This window comes from Panthera pardus, unplaced genomic scaffold (assembly GCF_024362965.1).
Source record: "Panthera pardus isolate Hobbes unplaced genomic scaffold, ASM2436296v1 HiC_scaffold_2, whole genome shotgun sequence".
NCBI lineage: Eukaryota > Metazoa > Chordata > Mammalia > Carnivora > Felidae > Panthera > Panthera pardus.
In genome coordinates this window covers 66,014,628-66,038,157 of record NW_026526765.1, presented here as the reverse complement: position 1 = coordinate 66,038,157, position 23,530 = coordinate 66,014,628, and the positions used below count along the sequence as shown (strand labels likewise).

The following is a 23,530-nucleotide window of genomic DNA, read 5'->3' as shown; positions in this document are numbered from 1 at the left end:
CCAAAAAACTACAAGTCCCAGCACGCCTCGCTTCGCAGAGGACCCTCGCTCTTCCCCTGACTCAAACCATCCCTCTGTTCCTCGTTGGCTCACAAGCTTAACGTGCTGTTCAATGATTGGTTGCAGCTCTTGTCGCTCATAAGAACCCATTGCCGAAGCTGGCCGACAGGTTCCTCGCAGCCGCTAAGGAGATGTAACAGCACTCGACCAGGCTGGGGGAGCTGGTCGGTAAATAAAGCCGCCTTCCCTCCGGCTGCGAGGCCTTGCTTTTTTAACTTCCCGGTGACACTAGGTTTGGAGGGTTTCCGGCCGGAGGCCATTAGATGGGACACCAGGAAGGCGGAAGTCCCAGGGCGGAAGTGGCAGAGAGGAACGGAGAATGGCGGCGGAAGGCTGGATTTGGCGCTGGGGCTGGGGCCGGCGGTGCCCGGGGAGGCCTGGGCTTCCCGGCCCTGGCCCTGGCCCCACTACACCTCTACTTCTTTTTCTGTTGCTGGGGCCGGTTGTTGCAGATATAACTGACGGCAACAGTGAACACCTCAAGCGGGAGCATTCGCTTATCAAGCCCTACCAAGGTGAGGCCTGGGGCGGGAATGGGCGCTGGGTGAGGGCGAGGCTGGACAGGGTTGGACAAGGGAGTTCCTTTCTCCTGAGCAAAGCAGCTTTGTGGGTTTCCTGTCTTTGGCAAGGCCAGTCCTGGAATGGCTTCTTACGCACCTGTCTCTGTCCGTCTCTGCCCACAGGGGTCGGTTCCAGCTCCATGCCCCTCTGGGATTTCCAAGGCAGCACTATACTCACGAGCCAGTACGTGCGTTTGACCCCTGATGAGCGCAGCAAAGAGGGCTCTATCTGGAACCACCAGGTGAGTGGCTCCCAGGAGGTTAGGTATACCCTTAAGTAAGCCACTACTCCCAGTCTCTGCAGCACCCAGACCTGAGCTTAGTTCGAAGGTTTGCTTGGCACCTTTCTCTCCCGCTCCGGTCTTCCTCATCTTGGTAACGCTCATCAGTGGTGACATTAACAGGTAATGACTACTGAAGCTACTACGTGTCAGGAACTGCACCTGACACTTTCCACCTTTCTCATTTAGTTTCTTCAAAAGCCTTGTGAAGTAAGTGATGTTATTTCCATTTTACTGACTACGCTGAGGCTTAGAGTTGAAAGTACCTTTCTCAAAGTCACGTAGCTAGTAAACACGGAACTCTCTGGCTGTCTGAATTGAACCCTCAACAGTGGGATAAATGGAATGAACATCTTTATTGGGTGGTTTCTGTGTGTTAGGCACTAGCCTTATGATGCCTTATTGTATTTAATTCTCAAACAGGCTGTTTGAAATAGTTGGCTATTGTGGCTTTATGCAGAGCTAACACAGCGAATGGTATAAACATTTAAATTCTGATCTGTCTGATATCTAAGCCCAGCAATTCACTTGCTACACTTGACCCCCCCCACCCCTGTACGGTGGAGGAATCCCTTAGAAATACTTGCAGACTCCATCCATTTCCCCAGTGTTTCATTGATGATCTTGTCATCAGTGGCATAGAGGAGCTGGACTTGTAGGCAGTTTTAATTTCTGTGACTTTTGCTTTAGAGGTTAGGGAACCTCGAGTATCACTGGCATGTCATACATAACCAGTGGCCAAGATAAGTCGCTACACAGACTCCACACTGAGGAGGTCGAGGTCAGGAAAGGGGTGAAAGGGGAATAATTTTGGGCTGGGTCACAGCTTGGGGCGGATGCTGCCCCTGCCCCAGCCTACCTGATTCCAACTCTTCCCATGGCTTAAGCTGTTGGCCATTGTCCTAGTTTTCTCCACCCTGTTCTTTGGTCCATTCTGAGTGGCTTCCTCATTAAGTTCTGGGAGACTGCACCGTCCTTGTGTTGCCTCATCTGCCTGTCTCTTCCACTCCTCCTCTCCTTTGCTAGGGACATTTGGTTTACTTTCTTCAGCTTTCACTCTGATCCTCAGAGCCTGGGGTCTCTCATCAAGGGATAAACAAGCATTATGTCTATACAGTCTGGCCCCTGGTGTCTCCATTCGTTCTAGTAATTTTGTTCCAGCCTCTCTGGCTGCTTTCTTGCCTCAGGATCTTTGCACTTGTTGTTCTCTCTGTCTGGGCACATTGCCTTCTGGCTCTTCATGCCTGCCTGGTTCTTTCTCATCTGGTGTGTCTCAGCTTGAGTGCCACCCACTCAGTATTTCATTAACTACTTTATCTCCCCAAGTCACGTTCTGTCACATTATTCTGTCTTAGGGCTTCCAGATAATTTTAAAAAATTATACTGTAGTGTTACATTTTTTATGGAAGTGAGTTCAGTATAGCATTAAATTTTTTATTTTTTAAGGAAAGTACAAATAGGGCTAGAACTATTAGAAATTGGTTCAGCTACAAGTAACTTAATTATGGTTGTATATATAACTATTGGTTGGCATTGTCAGTGGTGTGGCAATGTCACAGGGCTGAGAGGATTCTACACTACATCAGATTTTTAGTCTGGAATGTAACTATTCTTCCCCCACATCCCCATTCAGTTCTAGGGCCTTTCCTATTTGGCCCTGCAGATATTCTTAAAAGGTTGGAATGTTTCCTGTAAATCTTGAAAGAAATTGCTTGGAAGTCTTAGAATTTTCTGCCTAGTGCTTCCCAAGAACCACCTCTTCCTTTACTGGGCTGGAGAGCTGGTTTCTGGACTTTTCTTTGTTGCGTGGCCCCACCTGGGAGAGGGACTGAATTAGCAAACACTCCTAAGCACCTGCTATTCTCTGAGCAAAGAGAAAAACACAGCTGTGCTGTTTCAGTGGCGAGGTCCAGACCATGGAGTGGTCCCAAGGTGAAGTCTCAAGACTGACTGGAGCACAGGACATAGGGGGATGCCCAAGGGGCTGATTTGGCCCCATCTTGAGGAGCCTTGTGTGGAGGCTGCAGAGGTGGTGGTTGACCTTTTTTGGCTGATGTACTGTCTGAAAGTATATATCCTCTTGTGCTTTTTAAAAGTTCATATCCCAAATTACTTATTGTGAGTTTGAATATTTGCAAAGGATGTAGTTTCTAGCATATTTAAATATTGCCATTTTAAAATAAAGCTGTTTGGTACTCTTCAGTATGTTCAGTGGAATCTAAATATTTCAATTTGGTATCCATTGTGTGTTTTAAACACTGTGAATCAGCCTGAATTATACATCAGTTTTTTTAATTCAATGTGTGTTTTCATCTCATCCTACACAATTTTCTCCTATGCCATGTATTTAATGCTTGAAAATTTCTTCTTGATTAGCTTGTTCTATTCTCTGTAACTAAAATAAGTATAATAATTTAAACCTTTTAACTTTGGGGGCGCCTGGGTGGCTCATTCAGTTGAGCATCTGACACTCTGTTTCAGCTCAGGCCTTGATCCTAGAGTTTTGGGATACAGTGCTGCGTCGGGCTCTGTGTAGAGCATGCGGCCTGCTTAAGATTCTCTCTCTCTTTCTCCCTGCCCCTCTCCTCCATTCTCTCTCTCTCTAAAATAAAAATAAATTAGAAAAAAAACATTTTAACTTTGTTGGGACCTTGAAACTAAGTTTTAATATGGGGGGGTGTTACAATTATTATTGATACACAGTTGGTCAAAATAAATTCATTACACTATTTTGAGATAATTATTGTAAAAGTAAAAGTTTATTGAAATGCATCTCAATAAGCTGTTGTCTCCCCAGTCCCTGTCTGGATGGGTATTATTGTCAGAATGAGACAGGCCTCAGCACCACTTCTACTTTTTGTTTTTATAGGTGTGAATGCTGAGAATCTGTGTTTACTTAAATAGTAGATGGAGATGCAGGGAGTTTTGTTATAGCAGGGACACTCAATATTTTAAACTTCTGTTGGTTTATAAACTCAAAATCATGTAGTGATCTTTCATCAAAATGATGATGTATCAGTTAACTATTGGATTAGCTCTGCCTTCCACTAGTTGCAAGGACGTGAAACCACTAAGTGTAAAATGTTCTATGATTGCCACATGATTCTGATTTAATTGGCTCGGGGGAGGGTCAGGGCATTAAGATTTCTGAGCTCCCCAGCTGGCTCAGCTGTGCAGCTAGGGTGGAAAACCATGGCTGGCTGTCTAGTCCTCCTTCCAAAATCAGCTTCTAAATCCGTTCCAGCTGGTACTTCACCTGCACCTGCTTAAAATCCTTCAGAGGCTTTATATTGTCTCTATTTTGGTATTTCCCTCCACTGATCTACAGTCTTCAATCTGCCACGTGCAAAGATTTTCTAAGGCCCAGATAGTCCTGTAGGAATCAGTTTCCAGGTTTCAACTTCTGTGTGTACTCTTTCCTGAAACTCCTCTCCCTATGAACGTACCAGGGGCAGGAGGGTAGGTGTTCCTTTCTCATATCCCTGTTCTCAGTTGCCCTTCTGCTTGGAGGCACACCTTGCACCAGCTTGGGGTCTTAGCTCAGTGCATTGTTCTCAGGTACAGAAAACTGGGCACCAAAGAGACCGTTTGAAATCTGGTTTCTGGGCTAACTTTTGTGGAGGTGAGATAGTTAAAAAATTTTTTTCAAATATATAAGGGCTTTTCTAGTTATTAGAAAATTAAGTTGTTGTTAATATCTAGTTTGGTTTCACCATGGTCAAGGAATGCAATCTGTTATTTCATTTCTTGGAGGTCTGTTGAGTCTTGCAAATGGTCTGGTTTCTGGAAGATTTCCTGTGTGTGTCTGCAAAGAATGTGGATTCTCAGGTCGTTGAGTACAGTGTGCTGTTTGGTCCTTAGTTAAATTTACTGATTGGGTTCAAATATCTGTATTCTTCCTGATGTTTTTGCTTGTTTTTATCGATTACTAAGAGAGGTATGTTAAAATTTCTCTGTGGATTTGTTTTTACTTTTGTAATTTGTTAGTTTCTGCTTTACATATTTTTGAGGCCAAAATTTTCCTGGTAAAGGGCATCTTTTATTAAGAAGTGTTTTTGTTATTAAAATGTCCCTTTTTAAATTTTGTTATTGATATAGCTACACAAGCTTGCTTTCGGTTAGTGTTTGCATGCTGTATCTTTTCCTGTCCTTTTCCTTTTTTCCATTTCTTTATGACTTAGAGTTGTTTTCTTGTAAACTCCATATATGATTAGTCTTTTGAGGGGTTGTTGGTTTATTTTTGTGGTAAAATACACATAACACCATTTACCATTTTAACCTTTTTCCCCCCACTTTTAAATCATTTAATTTATGAAACCGTTCTCTTCAGTAAGATGTTCCTTGGCATTTAAACGGTGTTTAAAAATGTAATGGTGAGGTGCCTGGGTGGCTCAGTCAGTTGAGTGTCTGATCTTGGCTCAGGTAGGGATCTCATGGCTCGTGGGTTTGAGCCCTGCATTAGGCTGTCTGCTGTCAATGCAGAGCCCACTTAGGATCCTCTGTCTCCCTCTTTCTGCCCCTCCCCTTCTCATGTGTGGACTCGCTCGTGCGCGTGCTCTCTCTCTTCCTCTCTCTCACGAAAATAAACATTAAAAAGAATATAATGGCTATCTATAAAAAATTAATTTGATTATCATATTTATGTAGCTGCACGTGTAAAAGAAAATTGGGGAAACATTTTTTATTACAGTAAATGTCCATAATATAAAATTTACCATCTTAACCATTTTAAGTGTCCAGTTCAGTGGCAGTTCATTCACCTTGTTGTGCAACCATCACCGCCGTCCATCTCCAGAATTTTCCTATCTTCCCAGACTGAAACTCTGTACTCATTCAACAGTGACTCTCCATTTCCTGCTCCCCAGAGCCCCTGGTAACCAATATTCTTCTTTCTGTCTGAATTTTACTCTTTTAGGGACCTCATTTAATGAAATCATAGAGTATTTGTCTGTGTTTGGCTTATTAATTTAGCATAATGTCTTCACAGTTTGTCCATGTTGTAGCCTGTGTCAGTACTTCATTCCTTTTTATGGCTGAGCAATATTCTTCTGTGTGGGTACACATTTTGTTAATTCATGTATTTGTTGATAAACACTTGGGTTGTTTCCACCTTTTGGCTATTGTGAATAATGCTGTCAAGAACACGGGTGTGTATGAGTGTCTGAGTCCTTGCCGTTTTTTTTTTTTTTTTTTTCTCCCCACCTAGGAAGTGGAATTGCTGGGTCCTATGGTAATTCTATATTCAACTTTTTGAGGACAATCAAACTGTTTTCCACAGTAGCTACACCATTTTACATTCCCACCAGCAGTGCGTAAAGGTTCCAGTTTCTCCACATCCTTGCCAACACTTTTTCTGTGTTTGTTTTTTTTGTTTTTTTTTTTTTATGATAGCCATCTATCCTAATGAGTGTGAGGGGATATCTTGTAGTTTTGATTTGCATTTCTCTAATAACTAATGACGTTGAGCATTCTTTCATGTGCTTATTTGCTGTTTATCTTCTTTTTGGAAAAATGTCAAGTCTTTTGTTCATTTTTAAATTGTTTTTAACTTTAGGAGTTCTCTATATTCTGGAGACATTAATCCCTTCCCAGTTACATGATTTGGAAATATTTTATTCCATTTCGTGGTTGTCTTTTTATTATCTTGATGTTTTGATGTGCAAGAATTTTTGTTGTTGTTTGTTTATTTTTGGGAGAGAGGGAGAAAGTGTGAGCAGGAGAGGGCAGAGAGAGGGAGACAGGATTCTAAGTGGGCTTTGCGCTGAAGCAGAGAGCCTGATTCAGGACTTGAACTCTTAACTGTGAAATCATGACCTGAGCCAGTCAGATGCTTAACCGACTGAGCCACACAGGTGCCCCAAGAATTTTTAATTTTGATGAAATTCACTTTATTTTGTTGTTGTCGTCTGTGCTTTTGTGTCCTATCCAAGAAATCTTGCTAAATCCAGTGTTGTGAAGATTTTCCCTGTGTTTTCTTCTAAGAGGTTTATGGTTTTAGCTCTTGAGTTTAAGGCTTTTACCCTTTATTTAGTTTTAAAATTAAACTTTTTGAGATAATTGTAAATTTACATGCAGTTGTAAGAAATAATACAGGGAGATCTTATGTACCCTTATCAGAATGTAGTTCACATTTAGTAAAATTACTGATGTGTTTTGCTTTAATCCACCTTCCTATTTTTATTTAAAAAATTAAAACAATTTTAAGTTATTATTTTTTTATTTACTTTCTATTTGTACTGCTCATTCTCTGTTCATTTTTCTCTCTGGTCTTCTTTTGAGTTGGTTAATTTTTATTCCATTTTTACTCTTCTGCTAGCTCGAAAGTTCTTTGCTTGCTTCCCAATTTTTCAATGATTACTCGAGTTTAAAACACAGCCATATTTTACCAAAGTCTAACGATAATGTGTACTTTCTTCCTGGACAATGCAAGGATCTTAGAATACTTTAACTTTATTTACCCCATTGTTGTCATTTATTTTAATTTTATTTTAAAACATTGTTTCATGCAAATATTTATTTAGATTTTTACCCGCATATTTACTGGGTTTTTTTGTTCTTTGTTCCTTCCTGAATCTCTGACTTTACATCTGGATAATTTTCTTTCTCTCTGATGAATGAAAGACAGTTTTAATATTTTTGTTTATCTAAAAACGGCTCTTTTTGGGGGCGTCTGGGTGGCTCAGTTGGTTAAGTGTCCAACTTTGGCTCAGGTCATGGTCTCGTGGTTTGTGAGTTTGAGCCCTGCCAGCAAGGAGCCTGCTTGGGATTCATATTTTTTTCCTCCCTCCCTCTCTCTCTTTCTCTCCCCCCCACCCCTGCTTGCACTCTCCCTCTCTCAGATAAGTAAACTAAACTAAATAAATAAAAATGTCTCTTTTTAAAAAGTCTTTATCTGAAAATGTCTTAATTTTATCTTCATTCTTGAAGGATGCATTTGCTAAGCATAGAATCCTGTGTTCATTTTATTATTTAAAAATTTAAAAATATCTATTCATTTTTGAGAGACAGTGCAAGTGGGGCAGGGGCAGAGAGAGAGGGAGACACAGAATCTGAAGCGGGCCCCAGGCTCTGAGCTGTCAGCACAGAGCTCGACGCAGGGCTTGAACTCACAAAACTGTGAGATCATGACCTGAGCCAAAGTCAGATACTTAACCATCTGAGCCCCTTATTCACTTATTTCTAAAAATGTTTATTTGAGAGAGAGGGGTGGGGGGAAGAGTGCACGCAGAGAGAGAGGGAGAGAGAATCCCAAGCAGGCTGCATGTTGCCAGCTCAGAGCCCCATGTGGAGCTCAATCCCATGAACCATAAGATCATAACCTAAGCTGAAATGAAGAGTCGGATGCTTAACTGACTCCCTTCCTTTTTGTGCCTAGATGTGGTTTTCTTTTTTTTTTTTAAGTTTATTTATTTTTGAGAGAAGGGAGAGAATGTGCAAGCAGGAGAGGGGCAGAGAGAAAGGGGAGAGAGAGAGAATTCTAAGTAGTCTCCACACTGTCAGTGCAGACCCAGTGCGGGGCTCAAACCCACGAACCATGAGATCATGACCGGAGCGGAAGTCGGTTGCTTAACTGACTAAGCCACTCAGGTGCCCCTGGTTTTCTTTTTAATTTGTCTTCTTTGGTTTGTAAGATTTAAGATTTGTGGTGAAATGTCTGTGAATCAGTTTTAGTAAGTGCTTGGACATCGCTTTAAATATTCCTTTGCCCTGTTCTCTCACTTCTCATTCTGAAACTCCAGTTTATGTATCTTAGAGTTTTTCACTCTATCTTACTGACAATTTTGTATCTACCATTCATTCTCTCTGCTTCATCCTACATTTTTTTTTTTTTTTAACCTCTCTGGCCTTGAGATCACAGATTCTCTCTTCATCTGTTTTTAATCTACCTGTCCATTACATTGTTAATTTCAGTTACTGTGTTTTTTTTAGTTCTCGGACTGTTTCTTTTTGTTTGTTTTTTTTTTTTTTTTAGTAGTGTGATTTTTTTTTTTTTTTTCCTTTTTTTCCCAGTTATTTTTAGGACACCTGGGTGGCCCAGTCAAAGTGTCTCATTCTTGGTTTTAGCTCAGGTCATGATCTCTTGGTTCATGAGATCAAGCCTTGCATTGTGCACTGGTGGCATGGAGCCTGCTTGGGATTCTGTCTCCTCTCTCAGACCCTTCCCTGCTCGTTCTCTCTCTCTCCCCCTCCCCCCCCGTCAAAATAAATAAACATTAAAAAAATATATATATAATTTTTTATTTTTTGAAATTCTCAATCTTATATTTATCCCCTTGATTATAGTAAACTAGTTATTTGAAAGTCCAGTATCTGGAATTCCCATCAGCCTGTTTTCTCCCTCTTTTCTGGCCTTGTTGATAACTTGTCTTTTTATGTGCCTGGTTGTTTATTGTATGCCAGATACTGTATTTGTAATATGGCTTGTTGAAAAATTTGAGGCCTGGGTGAGTCACTTTAATGTACTTTTCAGGGATTGAGAGGGCTCAAGCTGAGCTACTGCCCCTGGGAGGGCCTTTCCTCATTCACTTTTGTTTTTGGGTTGCTGTCTTTGCGGTTCCAGCCCAAAGCAAGCTTGGTTCACCAGGCCTTCCACTCCCTCAGTAGGCCTTGGGGCAGAGTCTTTGTCCATCTATCTGTCTCCTCACCTCTCAGTTGTCCCCTGTAGAATCTGCAGATTCCCCAGAGCCACAACTGGCCAAGAGCTGGGAAGGCTAAGATTTCACACTACTTGGAAGCTGTTGTTGGGTGTCCACCAGCTCTGCATTCTTAGGGGCTGGAGCTGGGTCTCATCGCCTTGGTTTTTGATGCCCACAGCTGACTGAAACTGTACACTGATGAATCAGTGAACGCACAAGCCACATCACCCATGGTGGGATGTAAAGTTTCTCAGTTTTTTATTTTAATTTTTTTAAACATCTTTTAAAATTAAGTGAGCATTATGCCCAGCGATCCCGAGATTAAGAGTCCTGTGCTCTACTAACTGAGCCAGCCAGGTCCCCTTAAAGTTTTTTGTTTTTGATCTTTTATTTTTGATTTTTTAAATTATGTTCATTATACAAAATTCAAACATAGAAAGTAAACATTTCTTGTAGTTCCCCTACCAAAGTCAGCTATCGTTAATATTGGTTCATGTTCTTTTAGTTTTTTTCTCTATATATACTAATATTTATTAAAAAAATTTTTAATGTTTTTATTTATTTTTGAGACAGAGAGGAGCATGAGTGGGGGGGGGGGGCAGAGAGAGAGAGGGAGACACAGAATCTGAAGCAGGCTCCAGGCTCTGAGCTATCAGCACAGAGCCTGACACAGGGCTCGAACTCATGGATTGTGAGATCATGACCTGAGCTGAAGTCGGGCACTCAACTGACTGAGCCACCCAGGCGCTCCTACTAATTTTTTTTAAAAGCACTTTTGCAACTTAGTTTCTTTTGCTTAGTATCTTTGGTATCTTCAGGTGTAAAGGCTTATGGATCTGTCTTGAGTCTGTTAAAAACCTGCAGCAACCAGATTGACCCCCAGAAGATGGGAGTATCAATAATCCCATTGATTGAGAACATGTGTTTCTTTCCATCCTCATCTACACTGGTATTAATGATCTCTTTAATAGTTGCCAATTGGATAAGTCAACAACATCTTGTTCTAGTTTGCCTTCTGATGGGCCTTTATTTTAATTTTTTAAAATATTTATTTTAGAGAGCGTGTGAACGCAGAGTAGGGAAAGAGAAAGAGGGAGACACAGAATCTGAAGCATGATCCAGGTTCTGAGCTGTCAGCACAGAGCCTGATGTGGGACTTGAACTCAAGAACTGCAAGATCATGACCTGAGCTGAAGTCAGACACTTAACTGACTGAGCCACCCAGGTGCCCCTGGGCCTTTGTTTAAATACTTGCTCATGTACCCAACTGCAGACTTCCTCCAAGTGGGTTCCTGTTAAAGTATTTGTCAACACCTTAGTTTTCATGAGGAACTTTCTAGTGGATGAGGCCAGGCTGTTTCCCTTATTGTGGACGGTGTCCAGCTCTGCACCTGATGTTCCTGAATGCCTGGGTGTATCTGCCTTCTTTCGTATCACAGTTGTCCAGAGACCCCAGAGCATGACCTTTCCAGCCCCCCAGCCCTGGCACTGTCATCACACTGAAGTTCGGCTGGGCCTGCAAGAAGCAGGAGGTATGCTGGCCAAGAACTTGGGGTTTGGAGTCATCCAGAAGGTTGGTTAGAAGGGAAAGACAGTGGGGATGGAAGACCAGAAAAGAATTGCTGCCCTTTGTGTTAAAGGCGTGAAGGCCATGGGAGATATATAAGACACAATACAAGTTTCTAAGACAGATCTGAATGTGAGTCAAGACCATCCATACCTGCTGTGGACAAGTTATTTTGTCTCTGAATGGGTTTTCTTTTTGTAAAATATGTGGCTCCAATAGGGTTAGTTCCAGAAGATTTTGGGGCAGGAGCAGTGGAGATGGAAAGGAAACAGGGCTGATGGGTTTGGCTGGTGTTGAGGAAGGTGAATCAGTGTGAGAACCTGTGGCCAGGCTCAAGAGAAGACTGGGCCAGAGTGGGCAGAGTCTGGGCCTCAGACAGCTTGGGACACTGTGTGACCTCCCTCCTTCCCACCTGGGAGGCCCAGCACCCCCCTCTCTTCCTGCTGAGAATGCTGAGGTGGTCTGTTGGTTAGTGGCACTTGTGACCCTGCTACCTGCCCCTCTTTCGAGGAGTGTCCAGTCTCTGTGGAGGAGATGGACCTGTATGGGTCACCTCTGTTTGGCAAGAAGGCCCAGGGAGCTCTGAAGTAGCTCTCTCTGCTTTCTCTCCAGCCTTGCTTCCTCAAGGACTGGGAGATGCATGTCCACTTCAAAGTCCACGGTTCAGGGAAGAAGAATCTCCATGGAGATGGCATTGCCTTGTGGTATACCCGGGACCGCCTTGTGCCAGGTAGGGAGGTGCTTGTATAGGTGGGGGCATTCTGCCCAGGTTAGGGCACTGGAGCTCCTCTTTGAGGAAACCTGGGACCTCGAGTCTGCTCTAGGGAGTGTCCCTTTGTGAAGAGGGATAGCTGGATCCTACAGCTCAACTCTAAACCCCATTGTGGCCTGGTGTTGTACACCAGCTAAGAATGGATTTTACCATTCTACTGTTTTTAAAAAAGCAAAAACAAGGAAGACTGTGACTGAGGCCATATGTGGCTACAAAGCCTAATGTTTCTTGTCTGGCCTTTGACAGAAAGTTGCTGACCCTTGGGCAGAGGATGGGGTTTCCTTTCTTCTGTAGGAGTCCTTTCTGCCCCCTTGTCACCTGACATGTCAGAGCACATGTCCAGGTACTGACCCCTCAACAGTTAACGGTTTCAAACTTTGAGTCCTCTCTGCTGTACCCCTGCACCTCCTCCTGCCTTAAAGATCCCTTCTCTTTCCTGGGCGAATGACCACAAATCAGCCTCCCTTTCCCCCACCCATACTGGCAATACTTTGTCCTTCAGGTACCCAGGGGACAACTCCAATATCTCCCATTACGAAAGCATCTCCTTCTAATTCCAGGGCCTGTGTTTGGAAGCAAAGACAACTTCCATGGCCTAGCCATCTTCTTGGACACATATCCCAATGATGAGACCACAGAGGTATGCCTCTGCTCTCTCCCTCAGACAGGACAGGAAGGACTGGGCAGTTGGCTGGGGGGTGGGAACCAAGACTTCTCTCTGGTCTCAGCACAAAAGGGGCCTCCAGGGATCAGGGTGGCGGGCTACCCCAGTGCCTCCCACAGGATGGGCTGGCCATAGAGTAACTGGTGTCTTGGTCTCAGCGTGTGTTCCCGTACATCTCGGTGATGGTGAACAATGGCTCCCTGTCCTACGACCATAGCAAGGATGGCCGCTGGACTGAGCTGGCAGGCTGCACGGCTGACTTCCGCAACCGCGATCATGATACCTTCCTGGCTGTTCGCTACTCCCGTGGCCGTCTGACGGTGAGCAGGCAGGATGGGGGCAGGTTATGCCTGTGCCAGTTCCGTGGAGGCTTAAGTTGATGGGCGGGCTTGGACCTGGCATGTACTTGACTTGCTGGCTGGCTGCAGGTGATGACCGACCTAGAGGACAAGAACGAGTGGAAGAATTGCATCGACATCACGGGAGTGCGCCTGCCCACTGGCTACTACTTTGGAGCCTCGGCTGGCACCGGAGACCTGTCTGGTGAGCATCTGGGCCGAGGGAGGCATTAAGTCTCAGTCTTGACCTTCCCTGGTCTGTCGGGAGCTTGTGACATAGCTGATAGCTTTCCTTCTTAAACTTCTTTCCTTTGGTTCCACACACACCTGGGTTTCTTCCTCTACTTTCTAGCATCTGGGAATGTTGTCACTCTTGGGGCTTTATTCCGTGAGCACTCCCTCAGCAGTCTTCCCCTCTGCAGCTAGGGGGCTGAGTATGCTACAGGGTCCCACATTTCCATCACCAGCCCAGACCTTTCCAGACCTTTCCAGACCTGTGTCACCCAACAGCCTGCTCAGCATCTCTGCCTGGATACCCAACAGGCATTTCAGCCTTCACATGCCAATAGCTGAAGCCCACATCTTGCCACCAAGACATAAATGGCACCTCTGTTACTCTAGTTGCTCAGTCCAAGAAGACTTGGTGCCACTGTGGTCTCTATTTTTTCTCTCACATGCCACCTCTTATCCTTTGGTGAGTCTTGCTGGGTTTGTCTTCTCAGGGCAGCAGACTACTTTTCCTCTCTTACTACTTGGCAGGTCCAGGCCATCATCTTCACTCTCTTGGACAACTGCAGGAGCCTCCCATGTGGTCCCCTCCTTCCACACCAGTTCCCCAGCAGTCTCTCCCAGTTCAGTCAGAGCGATTCCATTAAAGCTCAAATGAGGTCTTGCCACTCCTCTCGTCTTCTGCAGAGTCAAGGCCCCTGTCTGTCCCAGTAGCGGTTGCTGGGCCCTATGTGCCATGCCTCCCCTACCGCATCAGCCGTGACTCATGGCTTCCTGCTCCTTTACATCACTCTCAGCTCTTCTTCAGATACACCAGCGCCCTCCTGCTTTGGCCTTTTTACCTGTGCCTCATTCTTACCTCCTTCAGGTCTTGCTCAGATGTCACTTCCTCACTGGGGCCTTCCCTGATTCCCACATACCCCAGTCTCCTATGCACTCCTTACCACCTTTCTTGGCTTTATTTTTCTTCATAGCATTTAACCATCTTGGAATCTACCATGTAATTTATTTCATTTTCTAGGTATGCTTAACTGAATTGTAAGCTTCATAAAGTCAGGGCTCTTATCTTCTTTGGCCCACAGTGTGTCTGTATGCATTGGGATGCTGCTAGCCTATGCAAGCCTCGCTGGGCCACCAGGCCTGGGTGACACTTTATAGTGACCCTTGGCCATGGTTCTCAGAAGGCATCAGGGTCCTCAGAGGGCTGGCACCAAGCCCAGGGTCAGCTCTTGCTGACCAGAAGTGGGAAGCAACGTATAGGACCAGACAAAGGGCTTATTTATCCTCAGGATAGACGTTTCTGAGAGCCTCCCCTTCACCCTTGAAATGTCGAGGTTCCTAGAGAGTCCGTTGCTTTGGGGTTTTAAAGTTTTTCGTGTGGATAGTCTAATAAGTCCCTTTGCCCCTGTTACCCAGCTTTAGGTAATCATTACTTGCTCGTTGATTACTTGGTAATTAGTTACCAGCTGGATGTCAGTCTTGTGTCATAGTCCTTCATCTCAGGTTATCTGGAATTTCATTGGGTAGTACATCAGCATATGTCAGGAGAAGGTTCTGGAAACAAAGCCAGATCTGTGGCAGGTGAATGCTCTCTAAGGGTATTTGGAGAGGCCCAATAAAGAGTGTTGGAAATTGACTATCTACACAGTAGTGCCTGACCATTAATCAGAGAGTTGGGAATGCCGTCCTCTGCAGCAGGCGTCTCATGGGGAGTCACATGATGTAGTGATCTCTTTTCCCTTTTAATTCTTTTTTTGTTTGTTTATTCTGGGAGAGCGAGTACACGCACGGGGGGGGGGGGGGAGAGAGAGAGGGAGACAGGGGATCTGAAGCAGGCTCTGCGCTGACAGCAGAGAGCGCAATGCAGGGCTCAAACTCACAAACCATGAGATCATGACCTGAGCCGAAGTTGGACGCTTAACTGACGGAGCCACCCAGGCACCCCTCTTTTCCCTTTTATACATCTGAGACCATTGGGAATTTGAGAGTTGAAGGGATTTCCCCACGTTCACACCTAGGAAGGGCAGAGCTTGGGTGGAAACTCTGGTCGAACTTCAGAGTCAGGACTTGTCCCTGCGCCTCCGGGGCTGTGTGTGCTGGGCTCTGAGATACCACTTGGCTCTGCCTGACCCAGTTGCCAGGTCCTTGCTCTTTAGGCTGTCCCTTTTTCGGTTTCCACAGATTTCCTCTTGAAATGAGGCTTTTCCTCAGGTTCCAGTAGGTTAGCTGAACTGATGCTGGAATCAAGGGACCAGGACCCCTGTCTTGGCTCTGATCTCAACCTCCCCATCTCACAAATGGGGTGGTCACTTACTGTCAAGCAGAAGTTCTCTTCTGCCCATACCTGAGCCTTTCTCTAGTGTTTTCTGGGACAATCACTGCCCAGGTATTAGAGCCTCGCCCTCAGCTGGTTGCTGAGTCGTTCATCTGCATTCTGAACTTGGGTCTCTGATGGGAGCACCTGGCAGCTGCCTGCCTGCCCCTCGGGAAGATCAGACTTCTCAATTGGCTGTAGAATAACTTGCAGGTCCTTTTCTGGTACATACTATCTGCTGGGCAATCTGTCTCTGCTTTGTGTGTACTTTCTCATTTTCTTGCCATGATTACCAGGCAAGATGGATATTATAACCTGGATTTACAAACAAGGAAACTGCCTCAGGATTTAGACCCAGGTGATTTTGACTGGAAAATCCATGCTTTTTTTCTGTCCTGCCTCCTCCCAGGTTTGTTAATGTTGAGTTCTAGAGGTATTCTAGCTCCTGGAATACCTGCTGGGGGTCACTGGGAAGAAAACAGACCCCTCACTAGGCAGGAGCAGAATTCTCCCTGTGGGACCTTGCCACTCTGAGGGACTGGAGCAGCAGCTTTTCTCTGGGGAAGGCCATGGGCCCTAAGGCAGTCTCCATGCTCCTTCTAAGCTAACTCTTGATCCTACAGACAATCATGACATCATCTCCATGAAACTGTTCCAGCTGATGGTAGAACATACACCTGATGAAGAGAACATTGACTGGACCAAGATTGAGCCCAGTGTCAATTTCCTCAAGTCGCCCAAAGGTATGTATGCAAGGCCCACCTGGGCCTGGGTGGCCTGGTATGGGGTTGCAGTGGGGCTGGCTTGGCTGAGTGTGTATGGTCCATTTGCTCTTGCTTGGTCCAGTTGTGATTGTGGCTTGGGGTCTTGAATCAGCAGCTAGTGCTAATGAGTAGATTTGTGAGCACCTGGTGCCTATTTCGGCTGGTGCTTAGTGCGGGGTTAATGGCCAGTAAAGCCAGAGGGGCCAGTTTGTTGGTATAGGTGGCATGCAGGGCATTCTGATACAACATGTGTGTGGTCTCAGTGAATGGCCTGGGAAGTAGGTGCTGCCACTAGCCAGGGCAACTGGTCTTCCAGGTTTCCTCAGCTAGAAAGAAGTAAAGACAAGAATCAACTTTGAGTTTTTGCAAAGCCCCAAAGCCTGGACTCTTTCCATGGTGCTAATTAGCCACCAGTCTCTCCTCACAGAGCAAGAGTTCTGGTTGAAGTGAAACTCCTATGTGTGTAGACATCCAAGAACCCTGAAGTTTGCCTATGGGCCAGGATGGGAGCACTGAGGAGCCTCTCAGCCTAGCCCAAGGTCACCATGTAGAGTGTGAGCCAGAGTGGAACCCAGCACTTAATGTGACCTCTCACTTTTTTAAGATTCATATTGCTTACAAATATCTCAGGGGCTAAACAAATCCTGCCGTGTACCCACTGTTTTTGCAACCTTTGATTGGAGAGTTTCTGGCTGAGGGCTTTCAGAGAATTCCTCTGCTCTGACCTACCCAGCAACCCAATAAGGTTGGCCAGGCAGGGCTTAACTCATTTGCAGACCTGTTGATCCATTTGCTGCTTTAGCAGATGGTTCCAGAGCTTTCATTCACTGCCTAGCCATGGGCTAGGTGCCGTCCTAGGGCTTAGTCTAGTGACTGAGGCAGAGAAGGGGGCAGAGGAAAACAGAGGCTGGTGGTGAGACCACGTCAGCAGGCCTGCCCTGGTTAGGTTGTGTGGGAAAGGATAACGTAGCTTGGCTCCTGCCTGGCATTGCAGGCCTCCTCCACAGTGAGGAGTGGAGGGCTAGGGCTGTGGCTCCAGAGGGAGGCCGAGTGGCAGGAACAGGGCCGAGGCTGCACAGGGCAGGAGGACTTGAGTCCAGATTCCTGTCCCTTCACCCACAGACTAGTGAACTTGACAAAGTCTGTTCCTGCTCTCAGCCTTCTCTAAAAGTGAGATTATGAGCTCCCCATCCCAGGGTAGTTGGGATTCCAGGAGAATATCTCATGTGTCAGGGCCTTGTTTCTGGTAGAATTCTTGATGTTAGCAAGCAGAGAAGTGGTGTGGCTGGAGAAGAAGGACAGGGGATGGAGGGCCTGGGAGATTCCCCCCTAGGGACCATGGAATACATCCAGGTGTAAGTCAGGGCCGCTTTCGGCCAGGGCTGTGTCTCTCTAGGTCAGGATCTTGGACCACTGACTGCATGGGGCCAGGGTGGGGCTTGTGAACGCAGGTCTTGGGCTTGCCTTGTGCTGACTCAGGCTCTCCTGGGGAGGCCAGGAATTCGGTTTTCACCAGCCCCTTTCAGAGAAGACACCTGAGGCCTTGCTCCCTGGGAACCTCAGTCCCAGTGGGATTATTCCTGTGTCCATTCCTCCGCCCCTCTCTGGTATAGCTGTGAGCAGGACACAGGGCTGGCTGCGGCCTATTGCTCTGCTCAGTCCTGTTGGACTCCCTGTCTCCCGGGAGCCCGCCTGACCTCTCTCTCCACTTTACCACTTCAGCTCCCCCTCTCTTCTCCCCCAGACAATGTGGATGACCCGACGGGAAACTTCCGCAGCGGGCCCCTAACGGGGTGGCGGGTGTTCCTGCTGCTGCTATGTGCGCTCCTGGGCATCATCGTGTGCGCCGTGGTGGGGGCCGTAGTGTTTCAGAAGCGGCAGGAGCGGAACAAGCGATTCTACTGAGTGGCCGGCGCTCTGCTCTGGGGAAGGCCTGGTTTTGGGCCCCGGCACTAATGTGAACTTTTTTTTACTGAGATTGTAAAAGAAAAACAAGACGACCTTATTTCTTAACCATTTCAAAGAAATAATTAAAGTATTTTCGTACATTTTGCTTCTTGCCCAGCAGGGATAAGCTGCAGGGCTGGGGAATAGGGTTTGGCATCCCCACACCTGGGGCAGAGGTCCTCACCCATCTCAGGAGCAGGGAGGAGTCTGTGCCTGGAGCTGGGCCCTGGCAGGTGGCTCTTGAACACTGGAGGGCCCCCCAACCACATTGTGGTGGGTGTCTGACGATGCAAGCAGTGATTTTGTTCTGTGCGGTGTGTGTTGGTGGAAAAGGAGGCTGACTGGGGAACCTGGGCCTTTCTGGTCACCCTCTGAGCTTCTTCCCAAGGCAGAGCCTCGAGTGAGGCTGGAGGAGCAATTTGGTGGGGCTCAGAGTGTGACCGTTTGCTAAATAAAGTGAAATAACCAACCTCAGCTGTGTTGACTGTCCTAAGGGGCTTGCTTTTCTTTTCCTTCAAGTAACTTCCAGGTGGCCAGTGCTTTACAGCTCTCAGCCTCCTCCCCTCGGCCTTGCCACACAGCCCCAGGAGGCAAGTGCTGTGCTCCCTGTTCCCAGATGGGGAAGCACAGCTCTGGGAGGTCAAGCGAAACTTGCCCAGTGTCACATAGCATTTGAGGTCATGGGGATGGGGCCTTGTGCCATCTTCCACGTTCTCTGAGCCTCTCACTCTGGGCAGGGGAAGGTCCCACACAGAGGGTGGGACCTAAGTGCAAGTGAACTCTAGGGAACTCGGGCTAAGGGGGGCTTCAGGAAGATCTGGAAGGGATTTGTAGGTACAGAAGGACAGGGTGGGGTTGGTAATGGTATTCCCTTTGTGGTACCTCGAGGGGAGAAAGATGGCACAGGGAGTGGAAGAAAGCCGGCAGCTAAAAGGAAAGTACCATCATCTGGCAGCTTTCTTGGGTCTGTCTGTCCTGGCCATGGCCTGCCTCTGCTCTCCAGACTGTTCTTCGGTGCTCCTGACCCCGCCATGGAACAGTGTGTCCCCATCCATTCCGGAGCCATCTTCAGCATCTTGCACTTTTTTTTTTTAATGTTTTATTTATTTTTGAGAGAGAGAGAGAGAGCTTGAGCGGGGGAGGAGTAGAGAGCGAGGAAGACACAGAATCCAAAACAGACTCCTGGCTCTGAGCTGTCAGCACAGAGCCCAGTGCGGGGCTCGAACTCACGGACTGTGAGATCATGACCTGTGCCGAAGTCGGATGCCCAACCAACTGAGCCACCCAGGTGCCCCCAGCATCTTCCACTTAAATGATATTTGAGTCTCCATCTTTTAAAAAAAAAAAAATTTTTTTTTTATGTTTATTTGGGGGAGGGGCAGAGAGAGAGGGAGACCCAGAAGCCAAAACAGACTCCTGTCTCTGAGCTGTCAGCACAGGGCCTGACACAGGGTTCGAACCCACAGACTGTGAGACCATGACCTGAGCAGAAGTTGGATGCTCAACCATCTGAGCCACCCAGGCGCCCCAACTCTCCATTTTAAAAACAAGAGCAACCCTGTCTCCCTGTTGTAACCAGGCTTCTTATAATTAACATTCTTGATGAGATTCTTATAAAAAGTGGATAGAAGTAGATGTAAAGAGTAAGAACATATATTCCTGTCAATCTTTCACCCTCACTCCCCTGAGCTCTTCATTGATCTGTTCATGGTCTCTTATCCCTCTCGATGTGTCCTGTGTACACATAGGACCCGGTCGTCTTTTGGCAGGTGAGATGTCAAGAGATTGTTTATAAATTCACAGTGACAGAGAATTCTGAGCTGTGTTTTCTTCTCATGGGGCTGGGAGCCTGTTCATGAAGCTGTAAGAGAAAACATGATCTTCCTTATTGAAAGAAATATTTTATTGAGCACTTTCCCCAGAACAATTTCTTTACTTGAAAAGTAGCTAACTTTGAGTGCTTACTATATATCCCAGGCGTGGTTCTGAGCAGTTGACACGTATTAACTCATTTCTCTCCACAACACTTAACCCACTTGGACATGAAAAATCTGCTAGGCTGGGTGGCTCCTGACTCACTGAGCATCTTCTTCCTTGGCGAGTGCCGTGTCTGTACTGACATGAATGACTGAGGCCTGGAATCTGGAACTCTCTGGCTGCTACAACCACCATAATCTGCACTACACTCGCCATATTTGGCCTTTAATTTTGGCCCTATCTTGGCCTTCCCCGAATTCCTGAATTATTAGGCAAATTGGCATCCTGTCCTGTATGGCTCTTGCCTTTGGCTGCATGTTGGAGACATCTGGAGAATGAAACTCAGTCCTCTGTGCTCTACAGTTTGGGTTTAAGAAGTAGGTGGGGTGTGGGCAGGGGCAGTTTGAAAACAACCACGTTGGGTGGTTCAGATGAGCATATAGGCTTGAGAAGTGGCAGGTGTAGACTAGTGATTTGAAGGCTGATCTTGAAGTGGTCTTGGTCTCTTCTTGGCGGTCAGCGGCTTGTTTGCATCCCTTTCAAAGTTCAAACCTGGAGGTGCTTTCCTAGAAGGTTAGATTTGTGTTCTCACATCTGCTTTTTCATATATGTGGGTTCACGCTACTGTAATCTACATTTTTGCCACATGCATTTATTATTTTTAAATGTTTATTTTTGAGGGGGGTGAGGGGCAGGAAAGGGGGACAGAGGATCCAAGTCAGACTCCACCCTGACAGCAGCTTCAGCACAGTGAGCCCACTGTGGGGCTCAAACTCATAAACTACAATCATGACCCAAGCCAAAGTCGGATGCTCAACCGACTGAGCCACCTAGGTGCCCTGTCACATGAGTTTAAAAACAGAGTTATTTCATCATATAGAAGTTAGATATAAATGTATATCCCTGCACCTGTTGTACAGCATGAGAAATGAAACGTGGCTGACGCATTTGCATCCTTCTTTGTCCCCTGCCCAAAATAGGTGCCCCCCCTCTTGGAGGTGATTGCTGCGGATTCTGATTTTTTTATGTTTCTTTCTTTAATGTTAAATTTATTTTTGAGAGAGAGAGTGCAAGTGGGGAAGGGACAGTGAGAGAGGGGGACAGAGGATCTGAAGCTGACAGCAGTGAGCCCAATATGGGGCTTGAACTCATGAACTGTGAGATCATGACCTGAGCTGAAGTCCAATGCTCAACCAACTGAGCCACCCAGGTGCCCCTGATTTTATGTTTCTTAAAAATGTTACTGTAGAGGTATGTATCCCTAAACGCATAGTAGTGTTTTGCATTCTAAAAAATTACAAATGGTACACAGACGTATTCCTCAGCTCTTAAAATTCAGCACTGTTTGTGAATCTTTGCATTAGATGTGGCTCAAGATGTGGCATGAGTGGACTCCAGTTTCTCCATTTGGCCATTGCTGGATGTTTGGATGGTTTCCAGGTTTTTGCTCTTAAAATGCTGCTCTAAATGTTCTGGAGCCCATCTCCATCCATGCACAAGTGTGAGGAACTGCCGGGTTGTAACTTACTTGTAACTTATGTACATTCCAGTCTTACTGGTTGTCAGATTGGTCTTGTGGGTTGTATTCATTCTGCTCCCACCTTGGTGACTGAGATTCCCCCTGCCCATTTCTTAGCACGTGATATTATCAATGTTTACTTATTGATGATCTGATAGGTATAAAAGTTTTAATTTGCATTTCTCAGCTAATCAGGTTGAGGATTTTTGTATCCTCAAGGATCCGTCCATGGTGGTGTAATTTTTTTGCCCCTCACCTTTTTCTTGTGGTTACATGCCCATTCTCATGGGATCTTCAGGTATGTGCTTTTGCGGATTACCTCTCAGCCTGTGTGTCTTTTGATTTTCTAATGTCATATGATTTACTGTCTATATTTTAATGTCAATTACTAATCTTTTCCAAATATTTTTCCCCCAAAAGTCTGAAAATTTTGTTCAGACTCAGTTTATAATCTCCATGGAATTGACTTTTGTGTGGAGTATGATGTAGGCATCTGGTTTTCCCACTATGTATAGCCAGTTGTCAAAACATTTCCTGACATTCATTCTTCCACACAAGCCACAGCGCTGCTGAATCAAGTGCTCCAGATACCGCTCCCTCGTCTTCCTCCTGTTTCGTGGCTGGAAGGCCAGATGTTTAGCTAAATTCTCCAGCTTCTTAGCTAGGGTGGCTCTGTGAGAACTGTGCCTGCCGAGGAGACTCTCGGTAAAAAGCGCCAGATGGCAGCTGGCGTGGCTGTTTGCCCATCCTCCTCCTGCTGGACAGTGGGGGTGATCCCCAGAGGTGCAAAAGCCCCCTGTGACCATGGGGGCAGTAGTGAGCACCAGAGCTGGGTGGAGCATGTGTCCTCAGGACATCCAGGGCTACCGCAGCCCTGGACTGCTGGGCTTTTATGTAAAATAAATAAATTTGTATTTGCTCAAACTACCATGAGTCATGTTTTCTGTTATTTGAGACTAAGAATAGCCCTCTCCTCCGTCGTGTATATGTCAAGTTTTCTAACCTGTAGGGGTCTTCTCTGCAGGTAATATTAATGTGCCCACTCACTGCCACACACTGTTGTAGGCCCTGGGACACGACAGCAAAAGGAACTACAGTCCCCCATGGAACTTACAGTCTGGTGGGGAAATCAGGTGAAATAAATATTTACAGTATAAAGTAAGTTTAAAGTATGTAGTAAGTATAACATATGCCATGTTAGTACTTACATTTGTTTCTTGTAGCTGCCGTAACTATGTACCACAGACTGGTGGCTTTAAATGACAGAAGTTTATTGTCTCACAGTCTGGAGGCTGGAAGTCTGAAATCAAGGTGCTTGCAGGGCCATGTTTCCTCTGATGGCTCTAAGGGAGAATCCATCCTTACCTCTTCCTAAATTCTGGAGATTCTCTGTAATACTTGGCATTCTTTGGCTTGTAGACCTGTCACTCTTGTCTTTGACAACATCATTGCATGGCAGTCTTCACATCGTCTTCCTTCTGTCTCCAAATTTCCCCTTTTTGTTAGCACACCAGTCACATTGGATAAGCCATCCCTGCGACCTCATCTGAACTTGATCTACATAGAGCCTCTTTCCAAATATAGTCATTTTCTGAGTTACTGGGGTGAGGACTCAGCATAGCTTTTTGGAGGAACACAACTCAACCTGCAACAATGATTAAGGGGAACAAAATTAGGGAAAACGGATACAGGGAGTCAGATGAAGATGGAGAAAGACTTGCATTTGACTAACAATCTATGGGAAATGGACTGAAAATTCATTGAGCTTAAGATTTGTGTATCTTTCCATATATAATATTTCTTTTTTTTTATGTTTATTTTTGAGAGAGCGAAGACAGCCATCAGGGGAGGGGCAGAGAGAGAGGGAGACACAGAATCCAAAGCAGACCCTGGGGTGCACACA

General features: G+C 45.8%; 1 protein-coding gene across 2 annotated transcripts; it reads left to right on the top strand.

Moving 5' to 3' along the window:
• Positions 1-160: 160 nt before the first annotated feature.
• On the top strand, positions 161-22,551 carry LMAN2 (lectin, mannose binding 2). Of its 2 annotated transcripts, none has more exons than XM_019450446.2 (8): positions 161-575; positions 744-862; positions 11,717-11,834; positions 12,437-12,516; positions 12,699-12,860; positions 12,969-13,083; positions 16,044-16,163; positions 17,907-18,060. In XM_019450446.2, the coding sequence occupies exons 1-8, from the start codon at positions 380-382 to the stop codon at positions 17,939-17,941; spliced, it is 945 nt and encodes a 314-aa protein (XP_019305991.1). In that variant the 5' UTR covers positions 161-379; the 3' UTR covers positions 17,942-18,060. The 2 variants fall into 2 exon arrangements, with proteins under 2 accessions (XP_019305991.1, XP_019305990.1); XM_019450445.2 differs by having other exon boundaries at positions 162-575; positions 17,929-22,551.
• The last annotated feature ends 979 nt before the right edge of the window (positions 22,552-23,530 follow it).

Bases quoted from the DNA above. Each gene is read 5' to 3' on its own strand.
- LMAN2 (XM_019450445.2), top strand. From the start codon at position 380: ATGGCGGCGGAAGGCTGGATTTGGCGCTGGGGCTGGGGCCGGCGGTGC. The intron at 863-11,716 runs GTGAGTGGCTCC...CTTTCTCTCCAG, and splicing joins GCTCTATCTGGAACCACCAG to CCTTGCTTCCTCAAGGACTG. The intron at 12,861-12,968 runs GTGAGCAGGCAG...GGCTGGCTGCAG, and splicing joins ACTCCCGTGGCCGTCTGACG to GTGATGACCGACCTAGAGGA.